This window comes from Sciurus carolinensis, chromosome 8 (genome assembly GCF_902686445.1).
Source record: "Sciurus carolinensis chromosome 8, mSciCar1.2, whole genome shotgun sequence".
Classification (NCBI taxonomy): domain Eukaryota; kingdom Metazoa; phylum Chordata; class Mammalia; order Rodentia; family Sciuridae; genus Sciurus; species Sciurus carolinensis.
This window is the reverse complement of record NC_062220.1, coordinates 49,242,530-49,265,987: the sequence shown is the minus strand read 5'-3', so window position 1 is coordinate 49,265,987 and position 23,458 is coordinate 49,242,530. Positions and strand designations below refer to the sequence as shown.

The 23,458-nt window shown below is 37.7% G+C and overlaps 1 protein-coding gene across 3 annotated transcripts; it reads right to left on the bottom strand.

The window, feature by feature from the left end:
- Positions 1-236: 236 nt before the first annotated feature.
- Positions 237-21,794, bottom strand: Samd9 (sterile alpha motif domain containing 9). 3 transcript variants are annotated; one of them, XM_047562954.1, is made up of 3 exons: positions 21,666-21,794; positions 9,949-10,027; positions 237-6,812 (listed from the first exon to the last, which is right to left on the bottom strand). In XM_047562954.1, the coding sequence occupies exon 3, from the start codon at positions 6,802-6,804 to the stop codon at positions 2,047-2,049; it is 4,758 nt and encodes a 1,585-aa protein (XP_047418910.1). In that variant the 5' UTR covers positions 6,805-6,812; positions 9,949-10,027; positions 21,666-21,794; the 3' UTR covers positions 237-2,046. The 3 variants fall into 3 exon arrangements, with proteins under 3 accessions (XP_047418910.1, XP_047418909.1, XP_047418911.1); XM_047562953.1 differs by having other exon boundaries at positions 9,959-10,027; XM_047562955.1 differs by lacking the exons at positions 9,949-10,027; positions 21,666-21,794 and adding an exon at positions 7,434-7,567.
- Between the last annotated feature and the right edge of the window lie 1,664 nt (positions 21,795-23,458).

Here is a 23,458-nt window from a genome sequence, read left to right as displayed (position 1 = left end):
ACTATAGTTGATAATGTATTGGATTCTTGAAAATTGCTTAGATAATAGATTTTAAATGTTCTCACCACAAAAAAAAAAAAAAGTTTGTGGGCTGGGGAGATAGCTCAGTCGGTAGAGTGCTTGCCTTGTAAGCACAAGGCCCTGGGTTTGATCCCCAGCATCGCAAAAAAAAAAAAAAAAAATTTGTGAGGTGATGAATATATGAATTAGCTTGATTTAATCATTTTACAGTATATACACATTTCACAAACCATACATTTATACAATTTTAATTTGTAAAATTAAAAATAATGAAGAGTGAGCTGATTAATCATGAAGGTGAAATTTCATGCAAGAGCAAGGGAAAACCTTCCCTCGGTAAAAAAAATTCTAATGAGATTCTGAAGGCAAAAACTGATTGCATTCTTTGGTTCTTCATTTGGCAAACCTTTTATAACAAAATTTCAAAAGCACAGTCGAAAGAAGAGAGAGAGGAATAAAAAGAACTCCTGTGTTCCATCATTCAGCAATCGTGAGCTGAGGTTCCTGTCTAGTCACATCCCTGTCAACTCTCACCACCGACCCCCCACACAGAATTCCTTTGAAGCAAATCTTAAGTCACATCATTTATTCACAAATACTGGGGCATATATCTCTAAAAGAAAAAAAAAAAAAAGCTTGTTAAAAACTGTGACCACAGTATGGTCATCTCACCTAACAAATCAATAGCAACCTTATTATATCCTCAAATATCCAGTCTGTGTTCAAATTTGATTGCTTAATAATTTCTTTTAGGATTGGTTGTTCAAATCAGGATCCAAAATCTAAGTGTTCCGTTTAGTTGCTAAGTTTCCTGTAATTTTCAGTCTCCCTTGTGATTTTTGTTTTTGTCCTTTGTGATTTTTTTTTCTTTTTGACTGAAAAACAATCAGATTTTTTTTGAATTGTGAGTTTCTGCTTTCTGGATATCTGTGTTGGTATTTAACAGGATCCTGTCTTTTTTGTGTTTCTTTTAAATGAGAAGTAAGATCTAGATGGTTGATCAAATTCAGTTTTAATTATTTGGCAAGAACATCTCATGGGTAGTACACTTCTCTGGTTCTTCCAGCCCTGTAAGGCCAGATTGTCTTTGTGATGTTTGTATCAATCAGGATTTAGGACAATATGATTTATCTGTTATTAAGTTTTTTTTTCTTTAAAATCAGAATTCCATTTAATGGTTTTGGCAGACATTGTTGGTATCCATAATTTTATTAGGATTCCATCTCACTGATTACATTTATTCAACACATGGGTTATATGCATATCTTGCCAGTGCATTGTGATCCCCTGGGTGAGGGACTTGTTAATCTTTTCACAAGAGTTCTTTTTGTTCATAGCCTTTAGAGTTTGGGTGCATTTCCCCATTTGTTTATTTGGAGGGAGGTTTATAAGCTCAGTAGCTAATTTCCCAGACACTTTGGTACGATCAATTGACCTCTGTGGGTATGACCTTTAGAGAACTGGGTGGCCCTTCTCCTTGGAAGGCACCTAAATGTCAAACACAGGATACATTTATGATCTACTTGGTCAAAATAAGTGTTGCTACTCAGCTTGAGAGGCTTTTGATATTTTTGAGAAATGTTTGTCAGATCATCTAATGTCTTGGAACCAAAACTATTTTTTTCTTATTCTGAAAAAATGTCACATTTGAGAAGAGAGTAGATCCTTGTCTTTAATCCATGCCTTGGTGGGGTAACTGGGGGAAGCAGTGGAGGCTCCATATGGCTGACTTACTATGTCTGCCTCTCTTAATTCCATACACAGCCTTTTATTATTTTGTCCTCCACGGTGTTATCCAAACCAAGGGAGGGATTTGCTGCTTTCCACGTCTCCCATTCTTTCCTTCTTCACCATAATCTTTGTAGGAATCACCAAATGCTTAATATAATAGCAAATTAAATATTGTATGATGGGTCTGAAAAGTCAAGGGCTATATCTATAAATTTTCCAATTTAAAGTATGGGTCTTGGATCTAAAACAAATTAGGTGGAACTAAGACCACATTCCTGGAGGAAAATCAGGCTCTTAAACAATTTCAATGTCATAAGCAAGTGGGCCTCCAATGGAAAATCCCAGATAAAAAGATACTTTTTCTATGCTCCTGCCACTTCTAAGTTGACCCAAGAAAGCGGGTGTGATGGGGATTGTGATTTTTTCATTGATCCCGTACTCTATGTATAAACGATTATTTTCAGCTCGTCCCTGTAAACGAAGCAAAAGGTCTTGGACTTTTTTCTCCTTCCATACATCTCCACTTTGCCACACGGCATTAATATCAGGTGTCTTTCCACAGCATTGATCAATTTTTCCTTTGTGGACAAGTCTGTTCATGTTGTTTCCTTTTCCAAGAAAAAAATATGCAATAGGTTGCTTTGTACGATGCATGTGTTTATATTGCCCCCTGAAAGAATTTTCCAGTGACTGAGCATACCTTTCCATTTGTTTAGAATCTTGATCTAGTTGTTGGTTTTCTGGCCAGAATAAGAGTGAAGCTAGGAAATAAGGTTCTAAATACTGGTAAGTTGGTCCTACTTGTTGTAAGATATCTCGAAGCTGTTCTTTCAGTTTTTTAATTGACTTCACTGATTTGGAGGCAGGTCTAATACAAAAGAGAATGATGTTGGCCAAGATGAAGTTTTGCTTTTCCTTTAGCTGCATTTTGACAGCGCATTGTTCAGAGAGAAAAGTGTATTTGTTCACTATATCTTCCATGGTACTTATAGCATCTTCTTGATTTTTGATAAGATATTCTAGGAGCCCAGAAAACTTGTCTGCTTTTAAAGCTTCTAGGTTTCTTCGGTTTCTCTCTACTTCAAGTGGTAAATGGAGCTTTGATCCAACATATTTGCTTTGTGATTCTGCTAAGGGACCAAATATTTCTACGTACTTCTTGAAAGATCCAGCTACCTTCCTCCGAGTTTTGGCCTCTTCATTTTGCTTAATGTTGTTCCTGGGTTTTAGAAGGACAAAGTAATCATCAAAAAAATCAAAGGACTTCTTCAAAGAAAATTGCAAAGTGGTTAGATAAGGAATAAAGTTCTTGAGGACCGATTTAAATTCATTTGGATCACCTGGAATATCACTATTTCCTGATATAAAATTGACCATGTCTCTTTTAGACAGTTCATTTTTATTGTCAAAAAAAGGAATGAGCTGGAGAATCTGAATTGTATAAAGTCCAACTTCTATCTCCCCTTGATAGCCAGCAATGTTGTAAGTATCATACCTCCTTTTGGACTTCTGACACAATCTTTCCTTCACTTCATATTCTCGATCTTCACTTTGCTGTTGAGATTCTTTGAATGCATTTGAGGCATGTACTGCTAATTCCAAAAGATTAGTTAGATCATCAACTGAAAGGTTCCTTTTTCTTTCATTTTCCTCTACCCACCATCTTATTTTACTCTTGTAGACCTGACCCAGTGTGTCCGAAATATAGGAATTGTCAGGTTCTATCTTTTTGGCTTGTTTAGCCCAATTCAGAGCATTGCTAAAATCCTTCTCTTTAAGGTAGAAATGTCTTGCCAAGGCTTGGCACATGAATGCATTTGGGTTGAACCGACGAATACCTTCAAGCAATACAGCTTTAACTACCTCGTTGCCTTCATCTTTATGTAATGCTTCAATGAATGGGGAAAACCAGTTTCCCTTTTCACCTTCATGTTCATTGCGCTGTCTTATGAGCAGCAGGGTTTGCATATCTTGGAGAAATTTGCTTTTTCCTATGGCAGCGTCATAGAACATATTTTCTGTTAGCATATCCAGCATAATTTGACTTTTATTCAAGTTATAGCTTTTCTTCAATTCTTCCAGTGAGAGAATTGCAATCAAAGGGTGAATGATACGCACTCCACAGTATTTCCCGCATTCTTCCACCTCTGTTCTTATCAGAATTGTAGAGAAGGTCCCCATTTTGTCTTCAAGTTTTTCTGCTCCCCAGTAAGCCTTCTTGTTTGAGATTCCTAAGAACTTTTCACACTGTGATAGTGAAATGGTGGTATCAGGCACATATGAATTTAGAAGAGCCAGAAAAGAAAAGAGCTTTGCTTCCTTGGTGGAAATATTCTGCCCTTTCAGAATATTCCTCACTACATTTTCTATGTACTCTTTATTAAAATTGGTTTTCATGATCATGAAGGAATAAAAATCTTCAAAGTTTTTATGCTGTTCTTTGATTTCTTTCAATTTAAGCTCAAAAGCTCCCTGCTCTTTGGGAGACAGTTGTTGTATTAGGGCAATACTGTCTGAGTTCCTCGCACTTTTTTCAGGATTTTGTGACCTCGTGCAATTTAGGATGATCACTAGGGGTCTCTCATATCGAATGTGCTTTTTAGCTACAGCTGTGTGAATGGAAGCCTGCAGAAGGTAGACATTGTCTTGTTCTTCAAAATCATCAACAAGGAGCAGTACTGGTAAGTATTCCTGATGGCCTGTTGCCCCATAGGTAATTAAATTGGTCACCTGTTCTCCAATTTCAGAAAAATCCACTGTCTTATTTTTCAGCACAGCACATCTGAATTTCTTCCTTAGTTCCCACAGAATGTGCATAGCCAAGGTAGTCCCTCCACAGCCTGGATGGTGATACAGATGAATGATTTTGGCACATGTTGGTTTAGAAGAATCTGCCCAGTTTTGAATCATTGCTTCCAGTCTTTCATATTTATCCCTTTTGACAAAAGATGAAAAATAGTTTTCAGAAGAAAAGTAGAAATTCCACCATGATACCTTGCCACCTCGGTAGAAGGCTTCCTCTTTGGATGCCTTGAATTCAAGTAATTTTTTTTTGTCTTTCTCTAAGAGCGTGTCTTCACATTCATTTTCACAGAGAATTTCCAGGGCAGTCATTTCTTCTTCTTTCTTCAGAAGGACAGTAGATGAACCAACTGAGGGCAACAATCTCTTTGAGGACCGAGTTACAGATTTTAGTTTAAGAATAGTCCCATTTATTTCTTCAAGATTTAAAGCAGAAATACATTGGTTTGATAATTCATCTTGCTGTTTTGTTAATCTTGCTTCAAGCAGGTCTTTCCAACCCTGACATATGTCTGAATGTACACAAATACACAGTATATTTTCCATTCCTTTGAGATCTTGGTAAAAAGCACAGAAGGTCTCAATGAGGGGATCTCTTGGGTCATCCACAGAGGAGAGTAATAGAAACACCACCAAAAACTTCCCTCTTGGCATTATTTCTTCATGTGTGAGAAATGAAATCAGTTTCCTGACTTCAGAAGCTCTTTCCCTTTGCCAGGAAATTGGATCTAAGGATTTAAATTTTTCACTCTCAAGGTCTGACCTCCCATTGCAGAAAATACAGCTGGGTTGCTGGTAAAGATTCAGACTAGAAATCTTCTCATTCCATGTGGTCCTTTCTACAAACAGACTTGGAGTGTGAAGGTTCACTACTCTGCTTTCTTTGAAAGCTTTGACTATTCCATGCTTTGCTGATTCAGGATCAAATTCTAACATAGCAAACCATTTAATTTCCTTTAGGAAATCCAAGTGTTTTATTTGCTCTGGGTGGCATTTATTTGTTACAAGAATGTACCAGTCATAGAATGAATTATCTAATAGATCTTGATTTCCTGTCAACAGTTGAACTAGCTTGTATCCTTCACTTTTGTTTTTATTTGTCTTTTCTTTGCATTTTTCTTCTGCTTCTTTTCTAGAGTCTGCCACTTTTTTTAAATCTAATTTAAAAGCTTTGAAATCAGATTTACTTTTTATGATGTCCTTAGATTTGGGTCCATCTCTCACAAAGACGGAATATTTTGAACTTTGTTCCCATGTTTTGTTTTCGTAGTTTTGCATTTTGATCTGGAAATAGTCATATCCACATTCAGAGTATTGTGGAATGATATCCACTTCAATAACAAATCTATCAGATACAGTACTGTTTGGCAGTAAAACTTCCACAAATCTTGGCTCTCGAATGCACTTCTCTGCTTGTTGGACCTGATGTGCTTCAAAATACTGATGTATCATCTTATGAAAGTGTTCAATTAGGGCTTCTTTAGTGACTTTGGCAATTTGCACGCCAACAATTCTTCCGTGGGGTTTGTCTTCGACTCCAAAATGAATGGTGCCATTGGTACGTGAATTCATACAAGCTGCGGCAAATCGGAAAACTTCATTGCTAAATTTCATCTTAATATCCTCTTCTGTGGCTCTTTTTGTATCTGTGAGGGCTTTAAACTCATGTGCTGGATCAATGAGATTGAGTGATCCAGTTTCAGGCTGTAGAATAAAATGTAATTTATAACGATACGGATCACTGAATTTATCAAAAGGATATGGGATGCATGTTGGTTCTAGGGATGGCTGTGTCTCCTTCATGTCATCTGTTTCACCTCCCATGAGCTCATTTTTCAACAACTTATGTTCTATAACCGTTGGATTCATTGTAGTGCCATCAGCCACTTCTGAATTCTCGGTATTCTTTTGTTTTTGTTTTGAAGTCTCATTACTTTCTTTTTGCTTCACAGGTTGCTTTTTGGGAGCATTTTTACTGCCTTTCCCCGCCTTAGATGTCTGAGTAGGATCTCCAGAGGATGTTTTCAGCAATTCCTTGACTAGCTCTTCTATTTGGATAGCTGGTCCATGCGTTAAGCCCATTTCAACAAGATTCGTTTTATTCAACCACTTCAGGATTGTGCCGTTCACATCCTGAGCAATCAAAACATCCCTGTGTTTTTGGGCGACCTTATGACTTTCTAACCATTGGTTTACATCTTCTTTTGTCCAGTCATCTGTATTTTCTGGAAGGTTTAGTTGCTCTGCCATTGTGATACCTATAGATAGAAAAAGAAAATTGATTTAGCGTTTTACAAGTAAAATTTGGAAATAAGTTCTTATAGGTCATATATACCTGTGTTACAAAATTTAAAAAGTTCTTATCACCAATTTCTTCTATATTCTCCCAGAGATGTGCTACCAAATACAAATATATGAGCACTTGTCTCATATGAAGGGCAGCAGGCTATCCCAAATTCTCTTTATTTTGCTTTATTCACTAAGTATGTTGAAGATGCTGCCAGTTAGTATATTTGAGATGTTTCATCTTTTTCTATGGTTATTTACTGTGATGGGCATTTGCTGTATGACTTAAGAATATTCAATTCTGCTATAGAAAATTAAAAATGCATATATGAGATTAAATATAGATGCTTGTAGTTTGTGAAACAGGTTATGATAGATGAACTAAACAGAGTATATGATTGTCAATCATAGCTAAGAAGGAAGAGAAGGACCAAATAATCGTAAAATATTCATGAGATACATGTGAAGGACTTAACATGTTTGAGGTATTAACTGGTTACCTGTTGGCAACACCATTGTAATCTTTTGTGTTCTCTACTGAGGGAACATAAATAAAATCCAGAGTAGCATATTTGGCTAATTATGAACTGTACCTGGTCAGGCATACTTCCTCTGAATCTTTCTGAGTAGAACCAATGTATGCCATCGATCCAGGGCCTTTCCTATCCACTGAACCACTTAGAACTGGTCTTAATTCTGGGCATATGGAGGAAGGCAAGGTTTCTACACTTGAGTGTCAAAAGAAAAATACAAACATTAGAAAAGATGAAAATTCACAAAACGATAACCTAAGTTTTATCGCCAAATAAATGTAGAAAGAGAAGAACAAAATAAACCCAAACAAGCAGAAGGAAGGAAACAAGAAAGATATGAGCAAAAATAAGTAAATTTAAAAGAAAAGCAGTAGAGAAATTCAATTAAAGAAAGACCTGCTTCATTGAAAAGACTAATAAAGTTGAGAATCATCTTTAAAAAGTGACATAATAAAAAGGAAAAGAAACAATTTACCAAATATGAACTAGTCCCATGATTTCTAAGGAAATTGGTTTGTAAGTTTAGAAATCTCCCCTTTAAAAAATCAACATACTCAGACAGTTTCACTGGGAATTTTCCAAGCATTTGAAGAGTTAACACTGACCCTACACAATCTTTCAGAAAACTAAAAAAGGGAATACCTACCAATTTATTTATGAAATGAGTATTGTGCTATTAGAAAGAAAAACAAAGACAGCCTAAAACATACAACCACAAATCCATATCCCCCATAATATATAAAAAAACTCTTAATAATAGCAGTTAGAACTTAGCCATATAAGAGAATTATAACCAGAGACCAAGTAGAGTTTATTCCAGGGATACAAGATGGTTCAATATTCAGAAGTCAATAAGTGAAGTCTGCCAGACTGACAGGATATCAAAGAAAAACCACATAATCACATCAAAAGATGTAAAAAGTGCACGTGACAAAGTTCAAAGCATGCATTATAGTTAAAACTTTTAGGAAAATAGGGCCAGAGTAGAGCCTGCAAAAGAGTATCTACAAAAAACCTACAGCTCACATAACTAATAGCAAAACCCAATGCTTTTCCCATTAGATTGAGAGCAAATATGACAGGGAAATATGCCTGTCTCCACTCATACTCTTCCTTGACAGAGTGCTGAAAGTTCTGGTGAGTGCAATAAAAGGAGAAAAGGAAAACAAAAGAACATAGAGCGTGGAAAGGAAGAAATAAAACTGTCCCTATTTTTAGATGACTTGATTATCTACATAGAAAATACCAAATTAATGCATGAGACTTCAAGTGAGTTCATCAAATGTTTCAGAGCACAAGATAAACATAAAAATATCTTTCTGTGAGTAATGAACACATGGACACCAAAAATTAAAATTCAGTTCCTTTAGGAATCACTAAAAACAAAAACAAACAAACAAAAATACCCCTGATATACTTCACTATGAATCTAGCAAAACATTTAGAGAACTTCTTATGCTCAAAAGTACAAAACTGAAAGAAATAAGGGATCTAAATAAATGGAGACACATACTGTGTTCACATGGGAATTTTACATAGTATGCATGTTAATTTTCTACAGATCATTAAACAGGTTTAACATAATATCTATCAAAATGCCTGTATGATTCTTTGCAGAAAAAAAATACTTGTAAAATTTGTATGGAAAGGCAAAGGAAGCATACCAGTTTCAAAAATTTTAATAATAAAATGGGAGAAATTATTTTTAAAGACATGTTATAACTACAATAATCAAAGCTGCATGGTATTGGTAGACAGATAGATGTAGCAGTGGAACAGAATAGGATTTCAGAAGTAGACCCACACAAATATGTCCCACTGATATTTGACAAAGATGCAAAAATAATTCAATGGAGGTAGAATGGTTGTTTCAACAAATGATGCTGGAGAAATTGGATATCCATATGCAAAAATTAAGTAATCCAAACCTGATCTCACACCTTATAACAAAATTAACTTTAAATGGACTTCCACGTAAAATGTAAAATTAAGAAATTTTTAGAAAAATATATACGAGAAAAATCTTCAAGGGCTAGGCAAAAGCTGTACCAAGTGTGAATGACAATGATTTCAAATGAAAAGTTTAATTAAGAAATGAAACCTTGCAATGTCATACCTTAGAGAGGAAAATAAATAGAACTTAGCAGCAGTGAAACTGCTGCACATCAAACTTATAAAAACGTGTCAACAATATTTACACAAATAGTTATATCCTTAAGTGCTTTTATAAAAAGAGAATGGTTGACAATAGTAAACTAAATGTCAATATAGTAAATTCAGAGAACAAGAGTCAATGTGAAGAAGGAAGAAGGAGTGGAGAAAACAAAGGGCAGAAATCTAAAAAATGGAAATCACAGTTGCAACAGAGAGACTGAACAAAGTCCAAAAGTTGTCAGTACGGTAATAAAGTTGACACACCATGGAAGGATTAAACAACAAATGAAAAGAGATGTCACAAATAGACCATGACAGATGCTGTAAAAATTAAAGTAATCAAGATATTGAAATCAACTGTACATGAATAAAATTGAAGGCTGAGATTAAACAGACAAACACATTGAAAAATGGAATTTACCAGTACTGACTTGAGAAGGAATGGAAGGAGACCACTTTCCTGTGTGGGGTAGTAGATCACTGAGGCTGCGATGCTTTCACTGCAACAAGAAGAAAAGAGGTGAGGTAAGTTGCACAACTTGTCTTTGGAATGATCGCAGAGCTAATATATTCAATGGCAAGGGCTGGATGGACTGAAATTCAAAAAGGGAAGAAACCTAGGTAAGCTTTGGGGCATTTGCTGATTCTGAGCTGGGCTTGAGGCAAAGACTTGGCCCACTGCAGGGAAGGGAAACCAGTGTGGCTTTTAACAGTCACAAAATGTGGATGTGATGGACTGGAATCTGGAAGTGCTCCAAAATGCTTCACTATCACCAACATGCAGAGTCAAACTTCAGTGAGATAACACCTCACACCTACCAGAATGGCTATCATGAAAGGCTGACATGCTGACGAAGAGCTGGGGTCAACAGAGCTCTCAGACATTGCTGGTAGAAAGGTAAATTGTTTCAGCTACTTGGAGAAACTGACAGTTTTTGTAAAGTTAATTATGTATTTACCTTCTAACTCTAATTCTAATGAAAAAGTACTGATACAAGCAAAAACAGAGATGAATTTCACAACTAACCCTGAGTGAATAGCACCAGTACAACAGAAAACATTGTCAGATTCCATCAATATGAAGTTCAAGAACAGGCAGAATTAACCTAGAGCAGAAGTCACAATGACTTGGTGGGGAGATTATTTTCTGAGGAGCACAAGGATCTTGATCTGTGTGTAGTCACACAGATAAATACAGAAAGCCTTCTTAGAGCCACGTCCTTAAGATTTGTTCACTTGATATATTGTCTTCATTTAAAAATCCAATGGTGTCTCAAAAATAAATGATAAAATAAGTTATGAATAAACTAAAAGAAGTACTTGCATAGAAAAAAGATGGTAGTGTGTTATGAATGAAGAATAATGATTGTCAAAATGGCCATACTACCAAAAGAAATTTGCAGATTTAATGCAATTCCTATTAAAATTTCAGTGACATTCTTCATAGAAATAGAAAAGGCAGCCATGAAATTCTTTGGGAAACATAAGAGGCACAGAATAGACAAATCAATCCTTAGCAAAAAAACATGATGAAGGACGCATCACAATACCAGACCTTCAATTATACTACAGAGCTATAATAACAAGAATGGCATGGTATTGGCACCAAAACAGACACATAGGCCAATGGTACAGAATAGAACACACAGAAACAAACTCCTGTAATACAGTTATCTCATACTAGACAAAGGCACCAAAAACATACATTAGAGAAAAGATAGCCTCTTCAACAAATTGTGCTGGGAAAACTGGAAATCTATATGTAGCAAAATGAAATTAAACCCCTATCTCTCACCCTGCACAAAACTCAACTCCAAGTGGATCACGAACTCCAGCATTAGACCAGAGACTCTGTGCCTGATAGAAGAAAAAGTAGGCCCCGTCTACATCGTGTTAGCTTAGGAACTGACTTCCTTAACAAGAACCCTAAAGCACAAGAAGTAAAATCATGAATCAACAATGAGATGGTATCAAACTAAAAACTTCTTCCCAAGAAAAGAAGCAATCAAGAATGCAAACAGAAAGCTTACTGAATGGGAGAAAATCTTTGCCACCTGCACTTCAGGTAGAGCCTTAATCTCCAGGATACATAAAGAATTCAGGGGAGGTTTTCAAGATGGCGGACTAGAGGGCGGCTGCATTTCACGTTGCTCCAGGACTCAGGATTCAAAAGAGGAGATAGTGAGTGACTTGGGACCAACTCAAAGCCGCCGGGTGAGTTTCTCACATTGGGGAGGCGTCCCGGATGGGGCGGTAGCCCTGGAATGCAGGGAACTTTGTGAAGTAGAGTTGCCCGGTGAGACACCCCTCCCCCGCTAGAGCGGTAAACACGGACCACTGGGAACTTTGCAGAGGAAGCTGCTCAGCACAGTGCTTGGTTTCAGAGTAACCCGCCAGGCTTTGGCAGCTGCCCAGAGGAGGGGTTGCATAGGCAGGTGATTAGGTGCAGAACAGGGTCCCAGGTCCTAGGCGGCTTTTCGGTGGAAGAGCTGCAGAGACAAGCTGAGGGGCGGAGCGAAGTTTCCAGGACTGAGGGCAGATTCTCTGGGAGAGGCAGCCTAAGGAGACTCGTCTGCGAAGGGTGAGGCTCCCAGGCCCAGGAGGTAGGTCCGGGCCCCTGGGAACGTTGCCTGGGAAGGCTGCCCTGCCCAGGCGGCAAGATACCCTTCTCCCCGCAGGAGCAGTGAACATGGACAGCGGGGGAACTTTGCAGAGGAGGCCGCGCAGCACAACGCTTGGTTTCGGAGCAACCTGCCGGGGCTCTGGCGGCTGCCAGAGGAAGAGCTGGGCTGCGAGCTGTTTGGACTCAGCAACCTCCTGAACAACGGGGGGTGGGGTGGGGTGGGGGGGTGGTGCTGTCCTGAGGAGGTGGAGGTGCGCAGTGGGTTGCTTGGTCTCCAAGCGCCCACACAGAACACCGGGTGGCTGCCTGGAGGAAGAGGCGAGCGGCGGGTCACTGGGGCTTGGAGCATGTGTACGAGGCTCCAGGTGGCTGCTCAGAGAAGGGGTCGCATAGCCAGGCGATTAGGTGCAAAGCACGGTCCGGGGACCTAGGTGCCTTTTGGTGAAAGAGCTACACAGAGACAAGCTGAGGGGCGGAGTGAAGGTTCCAGGACTGCGAGCAGCTTCTCTGAGGAGAGGCAGCCTAAGGAGACTCGCCTGCGAAGGGTGAGGCTCCCAGGCCCAGGAGGTAGGTCCGGGCCCCTGGGAATGTTGCAGAGGAAGACAGCCCAGGCCAGGCGGTAGTTGTAGATTGAGGGGAACCTGTAGGAGGGGAACTGACCAGCGAGACCTCCCCACCGGGTGACTCTTCCCCGCCGGGTGAGGTTTTCCCACAAGGACGGTAAAACCAGAGACACAGGCACAAACAGGCCTTGCCTCAGCCCGCAGCCTAGTTCCCCTTTGGATGACCACTGGTCAAAAGTGGAGGCACCTCTGCCCACTAGCAGGGAATATACCCCACCTGAGGGTCACCACCCCTAGAGAGGGAGCTTCCTTGGGGAGCACCGCATTATCAACTTCCTCCAAGACTTCAGGCTACTGAAGGATAAGAGGGGATACACTAGCAATCTTCAGGGACATTATAAGTCAATAGAGGAAATCTGCAACATCTCAGCAGTCCACTGATACCTGAACAATATGAGAAAACAAGGGAAGAAAATGCCTCAAACAAATCTGGATGTTACATCAATAAAATCCAACGACAGCATGGCAGAAGAAATGTCAGAAAGGGAGTTCAGAATGTACATAATTAACATGATAAGGGAAGCAAACGATGAAATGAAAGAGCAAATGCAGGCATTGAATGATAGCACCAATCGACAGTTAAAAGAGCAAATACAGGAGGCAAAAGATCATTTCAATAAAGAGTTAGAGATATTGAAAAAAAAAACAAACAGAAATCCTTGAAATGAAGGAAACAATAAACCAAATTAAGAACTCCATAGAAAGCACAACCAATAGGATAGAACACATGGAAGACAGAACCTCAGATATTGAAGATAAAATATTTAACCTTGAAAACAAAGTTGAACAAACAGAGAAGATGATAAGAAATCATGAACAGAATCTCCAAGAACTATGGGATATCATGAAAAGGCCAAATTTGAGAATTATTGGGATTGAGGAAGGCTTAGAGAAACAAACCAAAGGAATGAACAACCTATTCAATGAAATAATTTCAGAAAATTTCCCAAATCTGAAGAATGAAATGGAAAATCAAGTTCAAGAGGCTTATAGGACTCCAAATACACAAAATTACAACAGACCCACACCAAGGCACATTATAATGAAAATACCTAACATACAAAATAAAGACAGAATCTTAAAGGCTTTGAGAGAAAAGAACCAAATTACATTCAGGGGGAAACCAATACGGATATCAGCAGATTTTTCAATCCAGACCTTAAAAGCTAGAAGGGCCTGGAATAACATTTTTCAAGCTCTAAAAAAAAATGGATGCCAACCAAGAATCTTATACCCAGCAAAACTTACCTTCAGATTTGACGATAAAATAAAATCCTTCCATGATAAACAAAAGCTAAAAGAATATACAAAAAGAAAGCCAGCATTACAAAACATTCTCAGCAAAATATTCCATGAAGAAGAGATGAAAAACAAAGAAGCAAATCAGCAAAGGGAGGAGCTATCCTAAAGGAACTCTCAAATAAAGAGGAACCAAGTCGTGTCAAAAATAAACAAATAAATGAATAAAATGAGTCAAATGACCGGGAATACAAATCATATCTCAATAATAACCCTGAATATTAATGGCCTGAATTCATCAATCAAAAGACATAGACTGGCAGATTGGATAAAAAAGAAAGATCCAACAATATGTTGCCTGCAAGAGACTCATCTCATAGAAAGATATACCTACAGACTAAAGGTGAAAGGATGGGGAAAAAACATACCATGCACATGGACCCAGCAAAAAAGCTGGGGTATCCATCCTCATTTCAGATAATGTGGACTTCAAGCCAAAGTTAGTCAGAAGGGATAAAGAAGGACATTTCATACTGCTTAAGGGAACCATAAATCAGCAAGACATAACAATCATAAATATCTATGCCCCAAACAGTGGCTCATCCATGTATGTCAAACAAATCCTTCTCAATCTCAGAAACCAAATAGACCATAATACAATAATACTAGGTGATTTTAACACGCCTCTCTCACCACTGGACAGATCTTCCAAACAAAAATTAAACAAAGAAACCATAGAACTCAATAACACAATCAATAATTTAGACTTAACAGACATTTATAGAATATACCATCCAACGAAGAGTGAATACACTTTCTTCTCAGCAGCACATGGATCCTTCTCTAAAATAGACCATATATTATGCCACAAAGCTAATGTTAGCAAATACAAGAAGATAGAGACATTACCTTGTATTCTATCAGATCATAATGGATTGAAATTAGAAATAAAGAGTAAAAAACAGAAATTACTCCAACACCTGGAGATTAAACAATATGCTATTATATGATGAATGGATAACAGAAGATATTAGGAAGGAAATTAAAAAATTCTTAGAGGTAAATGAGAACAAAGAAACATCATATCAAAATCTCTGGGATATTATGAAAGCAGTACTTAGAGGAAAATTTATTTCATGGAGCACATTCAATAAAAGAAGTAAAACTCAACAAATAAACAACCTAACACTACAGCTCAAAGCCCTAGAAAAAGAAGAACAGACCAACACCAAAAGTAGTAGAAGACAGGAAATAGTTAAACTCAGAGCTGAAATCAACGAAATTGAAACAAAAGAAACAATACAAAAAATTGCAAAATAAATAGTTGGTTCTTCGAAAAAATGAACAAAATTGATAAACCTTTAGCCACACTAACAAAGAGAAGACGAGAGAAAACCCAAATCACCAAAATTCGGAATGAACAAGGAAATATCACAACAGACACGATTGAAATACAAAACATAATTAGAAGCTATTTTGAAAATCTATACTCCAACAAAATAGAAAATTTCAAAGATATCAACAAGTTTCTAGAGACATATGAATTGCCTAAACTAAACGAGGAGGACATACACAATTTAAATAGACCAATTTCAAGTAATGAAATAGAAGAAGTCATCAAAAGCCTACCAACAAAGAAAAGTCCAGGACCTGATGGGTTCTCAGCCGAGTTCTACAAAACCTTTAAAGAAGAGCTCATTCCAATACTTTTCAAAGTATTCCATGAAATAGAAGAGAAGGGAACTCTCCCAAAACTCATTCTATGAAGCCAATATCACCCTGATACCTAAACCAGACAGAGACACATCGAGGAAAGAAAATTTTACTCCAATATCCTTAATGAACATCGACGCAAAAATTCTTAACAAAATTTTAGCAAATCGCATACAAAAACATATTAAAAAGATAGTGCACCATGATCAAGTGGGTTTCATCCCAGGGATGCAAGGTTGGTTCAACATCAGGAAATCAATAAATGTAATTCACCATATCAACAGACTTAAAGTCAAGAATCACATGATTATTTCAATAGATGCAGAAAAAGCATTTGATAAAATACAGCACCCCTTCATGCTCAAAACACTAGAAAAAATAGGGATAGTCGGAATGTTCCTTAACATTGTAAAGGCCATCTATGCTAAGCCCATGGCTAACATCATTCTAAATGGTGAAAAACTGAAAGCATTCCCCCTAAAATCTGGAACAAGGCAGGGATGCCCTCTTTCACCACTCCTATTCAATATTGTTCTTGAAACTCTAGCCAGAGCAATTAGACAGACCAAAGAAATTAAAGGGATACGAATAGGAAAAGAAGAACTCAAACTATCCCTATTTGCTGGTGATATGATTATATACTTAGAGGAACCAGGAAATTCCACCAGAAAACTCTTAGAACTCATAAGTGAATTTAGTAAAGTAGCGGGATATAAGATCAATGCTCATAAATCTAATGCATTTTTATACATAAGTGATGAATCTTCAGAAAGAGAAGTTAGGAAAACTACCCCATTCACAACAGCCTCGAAAAAAATAAAATACTTGGGAATCAATCTCACAAAAGAGGTGAAAGACCTCTACAATGAGAACTACAGAACAGTAAAGAAAGAAATTAAAGAACACCTTAGAAGATGGAAAGATCTCCCATGTTCCTGGATAGGCAGAATTAATATTGTCAAAATGGCCATACTACCAAAAGTGCTATACAGATTCAATGCAATTCCAATGAAAATCCCAATGACATACCTTACAGAAATAGAACAAGCAATCATGAAATTCATCTGGAAGAATAAGAAACCCAGAATAACTAAAGCAATCCTTCGCAGGAAAAATGAAGCAGGGGGTATTGCAATACCAGAACTTCAACTATACTACAAAGCAATAGTAACAAAAACGGCATGGTATTGGTACCAAAATAGAAAGGTGGATCAATGGTACAGAATAGAGGACATGGACACAAACCCAAATAAATATAATTTTCTCATACTAGACAAAGGTGCCAAAAATATGCAATGGAGAAAAGATAGCCTCTTCAACAAATGGTGCTGGGAAAACTGGAAATCCATATGCAACAGAATGAAACTAAACCCATATCTCTCACTGTGCATGAAACTAAACTCAAAATGGATTAAGGACCTCAGAATCAGACCAGAGACCCTGCATCTTATAGAAGAAAAAGTAGGTCCAGATCTTCAACATGTCGGTTTAGGACCAGACTTCCTCAACAGGACTCCCATAGCACAAGAAATAAAAGCAAGAACCAACAACTGGGATAGATTCAAACTAAAAAGCTTTCTCTCAGCAAAGGAAACTATCAGCAATGCAAAGAAAGAGCCTACAGAGTGGGAGAAAATCTTTGCCAATCATACTTCAGATAGAGCACTAATCTCCAGAATCTATAAAGAACTCAAAAAACTCAACACCAAGACTACAAATAACCCAATCGACAAATGGTCTAAGGAAATGAACAGACACTTCACAGAAGAAGACTTACAAGCAATCAACAAACATATGGAAAAATGTTCAACATCTCTAGTAATAAGAGAAATGCAAATCAAAACCACCCTAAGAGTCCATCTCACCCCAATTAGAATGGTGATTATCAAGAATACAAGTAACAACAGGTGTTGGCGAGGATGTGGGGAAAAAGGTACACTCATACATTGCTGGTGGGGTTGCAAATTAGTGCAGCCACTCTGGAAAGCAGTATGGAGATTCCTTAGAAAACTTGGAATGGAACTACCATTTGACCCAGCTATCCCACTTCTTGGCCTATACCCAAAGGACTTACAATCAGCATACTGCAGAGATACAGCGACATCAATGTTCATTGCTGCTCAATTCACCATAGCCAGATTGTGGAACCAACCTAGATGCCCTTCAGTTGATGAATGGATAAAGAAACTGTGGCATATATATACAATGGAATATTACTCGGCCATAAAGAATGATAAAATTATGGCATTTGCAGGCAAATGGATGAAATTGGAGAATATCATGCTAAGTGAGATAAGCCAATCTCAAAAAACCAAAGGAAGAATGATCTCGCTGATAAGTGGATGATGATACATAATGGTGCGTGGGAGGGGTTAGTTTTAGGGTTAGAGTTAGGGTTAGGGAGGGGGGCAAGAATGGGGGAAGGAAGGACTGTATAGAGGGAGAAATGGGATGGGAGGGGTGGGGGGAAGGGAAAAAATAACAGAATGAATCAACCGACATAACCCTATGTAAATTTATGATTCCACAAATGGTATTTTTTACGCCATGTACAAACAGAGAAACAACATGTATCCCATTTGTTTACAATAAAAAAAAAAAGAATTCAAAAAATTTAGCACCAAAAAAACTAAATAACCCAATCAACAAATGGGCTAAGTCACTGAACAGGTGCTTCACAGAAGAAATTTGAATCGTCAGCAAATACATGAAAAAATATTCAACATCTCTAGCTAGTAGAGAAATTCAAATTAAAACTACACTGAGATATCATCTCACTTCAGTCAGAATGGCAACAATCAAGAGTACAAATAACCATAAATGTTGGTGAGGACGTGGGGAAAGGGTACACTCAAACATTGCTGGTGGGACTGCAAATTGGTGCAACCAATATGGAAAGAAGTATGGGGATTACTTAAAAAACTAGGAATGGAATCACCATTTGACATGGTTATCCCACTCCCTGGTATATACCCAAAGGACTTAAAATCAGCACACAATAGTGATGCAGCCACATCAATGTTTATAGCAGCTCAATTCATAAGAGCTAAGGTATGGAACCAAGCTAGGTGCCTTTCAACAGACGAAGGGATAAAGAAAATGTGGTACATATACACAATGGAATATTACAGAGTCATAAAGAAGAAAGAAATTATGGCATTTGCAGATAAATGAATGGAATTGGAGGATGTCATGTTAAGTGAAACAAGCCAATCCCAAAAACCAAAGGCCGAATGTTTTCTCTGATATGCAGATGCTAGCTCACAAAAAAGTGGGGGAGGTGGGGAGGGAAGAATAGAAGTACATTGGATTAGACAAAGGGGAATGAAGGGAAGGGAGAGGGAATTGGAAGAGGAAAGATAGTAGAATGAATCAAACATTACTATCCTATGTCCATATATGATTACATGACCAATATAATTCTATATCATGTACAACCAGAAGCATGAGAAATTATACTCCATTTGTGTATAATATGTCAAAATACATTCTATTATCACTTATAACTAAGAGGAACAAATTTATAAAAAGGCTAATTGGTTAATTCAATTCAGGAAAGCTGAGGTCTTAGATTTTTACTAAACATTTATTATTTTAGCCTCAGATTATAAGATTCATTTTTTGATTTTCACTTCCCACCCACAGTTGATTCATACTGCTATTTTAATTTCTGTAAAACTGTATTTCAAAGTTATCTACCCGACTCTTAATAAGGTATATGACTAATGCTGTGTTCCAGTGTTACTAGGCCTGCCCATCACCAGCAATAGACTGAGAAAACCCATGTTCTGACACAAGGAAGTTAAATTATGCTTTTGATAACATACTGAACTCCCAATACTTGCAGAAGTAGTATATGATGCACTGTTCTTTAAATGTGAACTTACATCATTAATCTACATTAGTGGATGTTAAAACGAAGTCACTTTAATCAAATTGTGAGTGTACAAATAAAAATACTGCTGGCTAATAGTAGATAAGAGTATCTTAACACCACTACCTTATATATCACCTTGCAGTTTGAAATGTTACATTTCATATTTGTGTATTTGGGTAACTTAAACTGCACAGAATTTAACAACAAATAAAGTTTCAAAAATTTGGTTCTGTCCATTAGTTCTAACCAACTGTACTATCCATAAGGATTATGTCATAGTTCAGCACCAAAAAGATCTTCAAAACTTTGGTTTGTCACTCTGTTTTCTCCTTTTGGCACCAAAAGTGAGTGGAAGTGACCAAGGAAAAAGAGTGAGCCATGAAAGAACCTGTTTTGGTACCTGTCTTGGTCTAATACCTGACCCTACCTTCCTCTAGCCATTCTTACACCTGCAAAACCTCAGGTGCTCATATGTGCATCTGCTGAGCCCTGTTACTCCACCCTGTGAAACTATGGCTCGTGTCCATTCACCCTACTGTGACTCATAGAGCAACTGCACCCTGATTGCTTGGCTCCTGGGTGTTTTCAGGCTTCTGAGCCTCATATCCAGGGTTCTCATGCCCCGTCCCTTCCCCATTCATCCCAGCCATTTTTCATGGCTCTTTCTGACTTCCTCCCTCATGTTTTAACTCACACTCCCCTCCAGCTGATACATCATAAACCAGACTATGAGACTAAGTGGGGAATTAGATGGATTGTTTGGTTTATGCTTGAGCTGCATACCATATACACATAAAAACAGAAAGTCAGGGTCTCATAGAAGGGTTGGGGAACAGATAGCTGGGCCTGAACATTTGACTGAGAAAAGAAGCAAAAAAGGAGTAACTTTTCACTATTTTTTCCCATATTGTGAATATTTCACTCATAACAACAGGTTAACTTTTCACACTGCTTCCCCTAAAGCCTCTGTCAAAATCTTGAGAGATGTGCCTATTAATAAACCACTTTAAATTATTTAAGGCGCCACTTTTGGAGAATATTCATCAGAGGAATGAATTCTCGTATATACAACAGTTCACAGTTTTACCTTAAATTAAAATTTCTTTTTAATTTTTTTTTCTTTTGTTACCAGGGATTGAACCTAGAGGTACTTAACCACTGAGCCACATCCCCAGCACTTTTTATTTATTTTGAGACAAGTTCTGGGTAAGTTGCTTAGGACTTCTCTAAGTTGCTGAGGCTGGCCTCAAATTTGCAATCCTCCTTCTTCAGGTTCCTGAGTTGCCAAGATTACAGGCCTACTCTTTAATCTTTAAAGTATATAATTTAATAGTACAATTTTTTTCTATGGTTGAACCCACCACGTGGGTTATGAACCATCAAGGTTAACTGTGGGATTTGTTAGCTTTATTTAGAAATCATTAAAAATGCAATCCTCCTATACTCTTGCATTCGTTTATTTATTGCTTCCGAGGGAAATCAGATATAAATTATGATTTCTATCAGAACATAAAGCTGCCAAAATCGGAAGGACTTCCTGTAATAGTCTGTCTGTCTGCCTCTCATAAATAGATCTTATCTGACACTAATATCATAGAAACTACCAGGAAGTTATGTTTTCTTTTCTCTTCTTTGGTACCAGGGATTGAACTCAGGGGCACTCAACCACTGAGCCACATCTCCAGCCCTAGTTTGTATTTTATTTAGAGATGGTCTCCCTGAGCTAGGAAGTTCTGTTTTATAAGCTGCCTATTCCTTAGACAGTGGAAAGTATGTAAGTTTTAAAACTTGTCATTTTATGTTCTTTCTGGAAATACTGTTATGTCTCGGGGGATTTCATTCATAACAGTCCCTCAAGTTTTCAATTACATCAGTTATGGAATGTTATGACTCATATAAGCAGAGTCCTCTCACAGCATAAGCAGTCTAGAAACTCTAGGCTTAGAATATTATCATATTTTTTCTCGGGGTACTTGCAGTTTTCTAAATGCAAAGTAAAATTCTTTCTATTCAATAAATTGCTGCATAGACGTTAGTAATATTTAAAGAGATATCGTACTTACCCTGATTGTCAAATGTCTTCTACACAAAGGAGCAGAAAATCATCTGTTCTAGGGCAGAAACGTGATTGATGTCCACACTTTCCTCCTCCTAGGATGTTAGAGGAGAGTATTTTCTTCGTTCCAGTTTCTGTGAAAGCTTACATAGCTTCCTGTCTCAATGCTAGCAGCAACTGACTGACAAGAGGGTGTGTGCAATTCCGGGAGATGGGGGGAAGGAAGAAAGCTGGCTTGATTTCAGTTTCGTTTCCCAGGTCTGAGAGACGTTTTCCTCTCTGAAATGCTTTTCTTGCTAGTCAGGACTATGCCATCTTCTGGTGTATTTGGTTAAAACCCAAAGACTTAACATCTTTGCTCAAGAGTTTTGAAGGTTGCCGAGAGTTCTGTTGTTTTGTCCAAAAAAGGCCAGTATTGTCTTAATGGATCCCTGGAGAATACCAGTTTTCTTTCTCTCTTTTACTAAACTTAAATATTGTCTTCATCCATTTTCCGTTGCTATGACTGAATGCCACAACTGGGAAATTTATAAAGAAAAGAAATGGATCCCTTACACTTTTGTAGGTTAGGAAGTCAAAGGTTGAGGGACTGCCTCTGGTAAGAGCCTTCTTGCTGATGGGGACCCACTGCAGAGTCTCAAGGTGGCATAGGGACCACGGGGCAAGAGAGAACACACTTGCTTATTTGGATATCTCTTTCTCTTCTCATTAACCCACTAAGGAGATCATGTGACCCCTGCCCTCATGACCTCATCTAATTCTAATTACCTCCAAAGTCTCCACCTCCAAATACCACTAACATGTGGGTTGGGGATCAATTTCCAAATGTTCTCACCACTAAAAATGGTAAATATTGGAGATGATGGATGTGTGAACTAGTTTAAACTTTGGAGGGTACAAGCACCCAGGCTCTGTCAGTTACATCTCAATAAAGCTAACATTTTTATAGCATGCAAATGCTTTTTTTTTCGTAAAATATGCTTTTGTGATTAGTATCGCAAATCCTTCTGCTAAATAAGTCATCCAAAGAACATTGCTACAAAAGAGTTTATAAAACGTGTGTGTACTTGAAAAATGTTAAGTGATATCTTTAATTCCCTTAAAGTATCATGTGGAGAATTTAAAAGCCTTCTCAATGAAGAAATTTAAGTCTGAGAAAGAAAAAATGAGACCCTGTTACAAGGGACCTGACCTGACCCTCATGGCTAGGCTGTGATGTTTTCTTGTCTAACATTAACCATTTCAAGAGAAAGCCACCATATTACTATGTTGGTTAAGACAAACGCATAATCAAAGGTAATTACATGTGAAAGTAAACAAAAACATAAACATTGCCACATAAACATCTCCCAGTCCTGGCTAACATGAGTAACTTTTGCTTCTTCACCAATCATAGCTGAAGTCTCACTCAACATCTAGAAAAGGGTTATTGCCCCTATTTCCTTATAGCATCCATTCTGAAGCAAAGCTCTGACACTTGACCCCTCTCTCCAAATCACCTAACACAAACCCCAAGCTATCAGGAGAGAGCAATCCTACCAGTCCCTCCTAACACCTCTTGCTGGGACCACCCCACAGCTCCAATGGTGTGCTTTCTCTCTATAAATAATGAGTCAACAAATACAAATGTATTCAATTACAGACCTGTTTCTAAAGGTCTTTGACTGAAGGGTATTGGCACTTTCAATGCAGATTTTGCTTAGTTTTTTAACATTGCAAAATGACAATTTGTAATTATATAAGTTTATGGGGTATAAAGCAATGTGATAAATTAAATCATGCTAAGTTGAAACCAGGCAC

What these genes read in the sequence shown, in the direction of transcription:
- Samd9 (XM_047562954.1), bottom strand. Translation starts at nt 6,804, where the DNA reads ATGGCAGAGCAACTAAACCTTCCAGAAAATACAGATGACTGGACAAAA.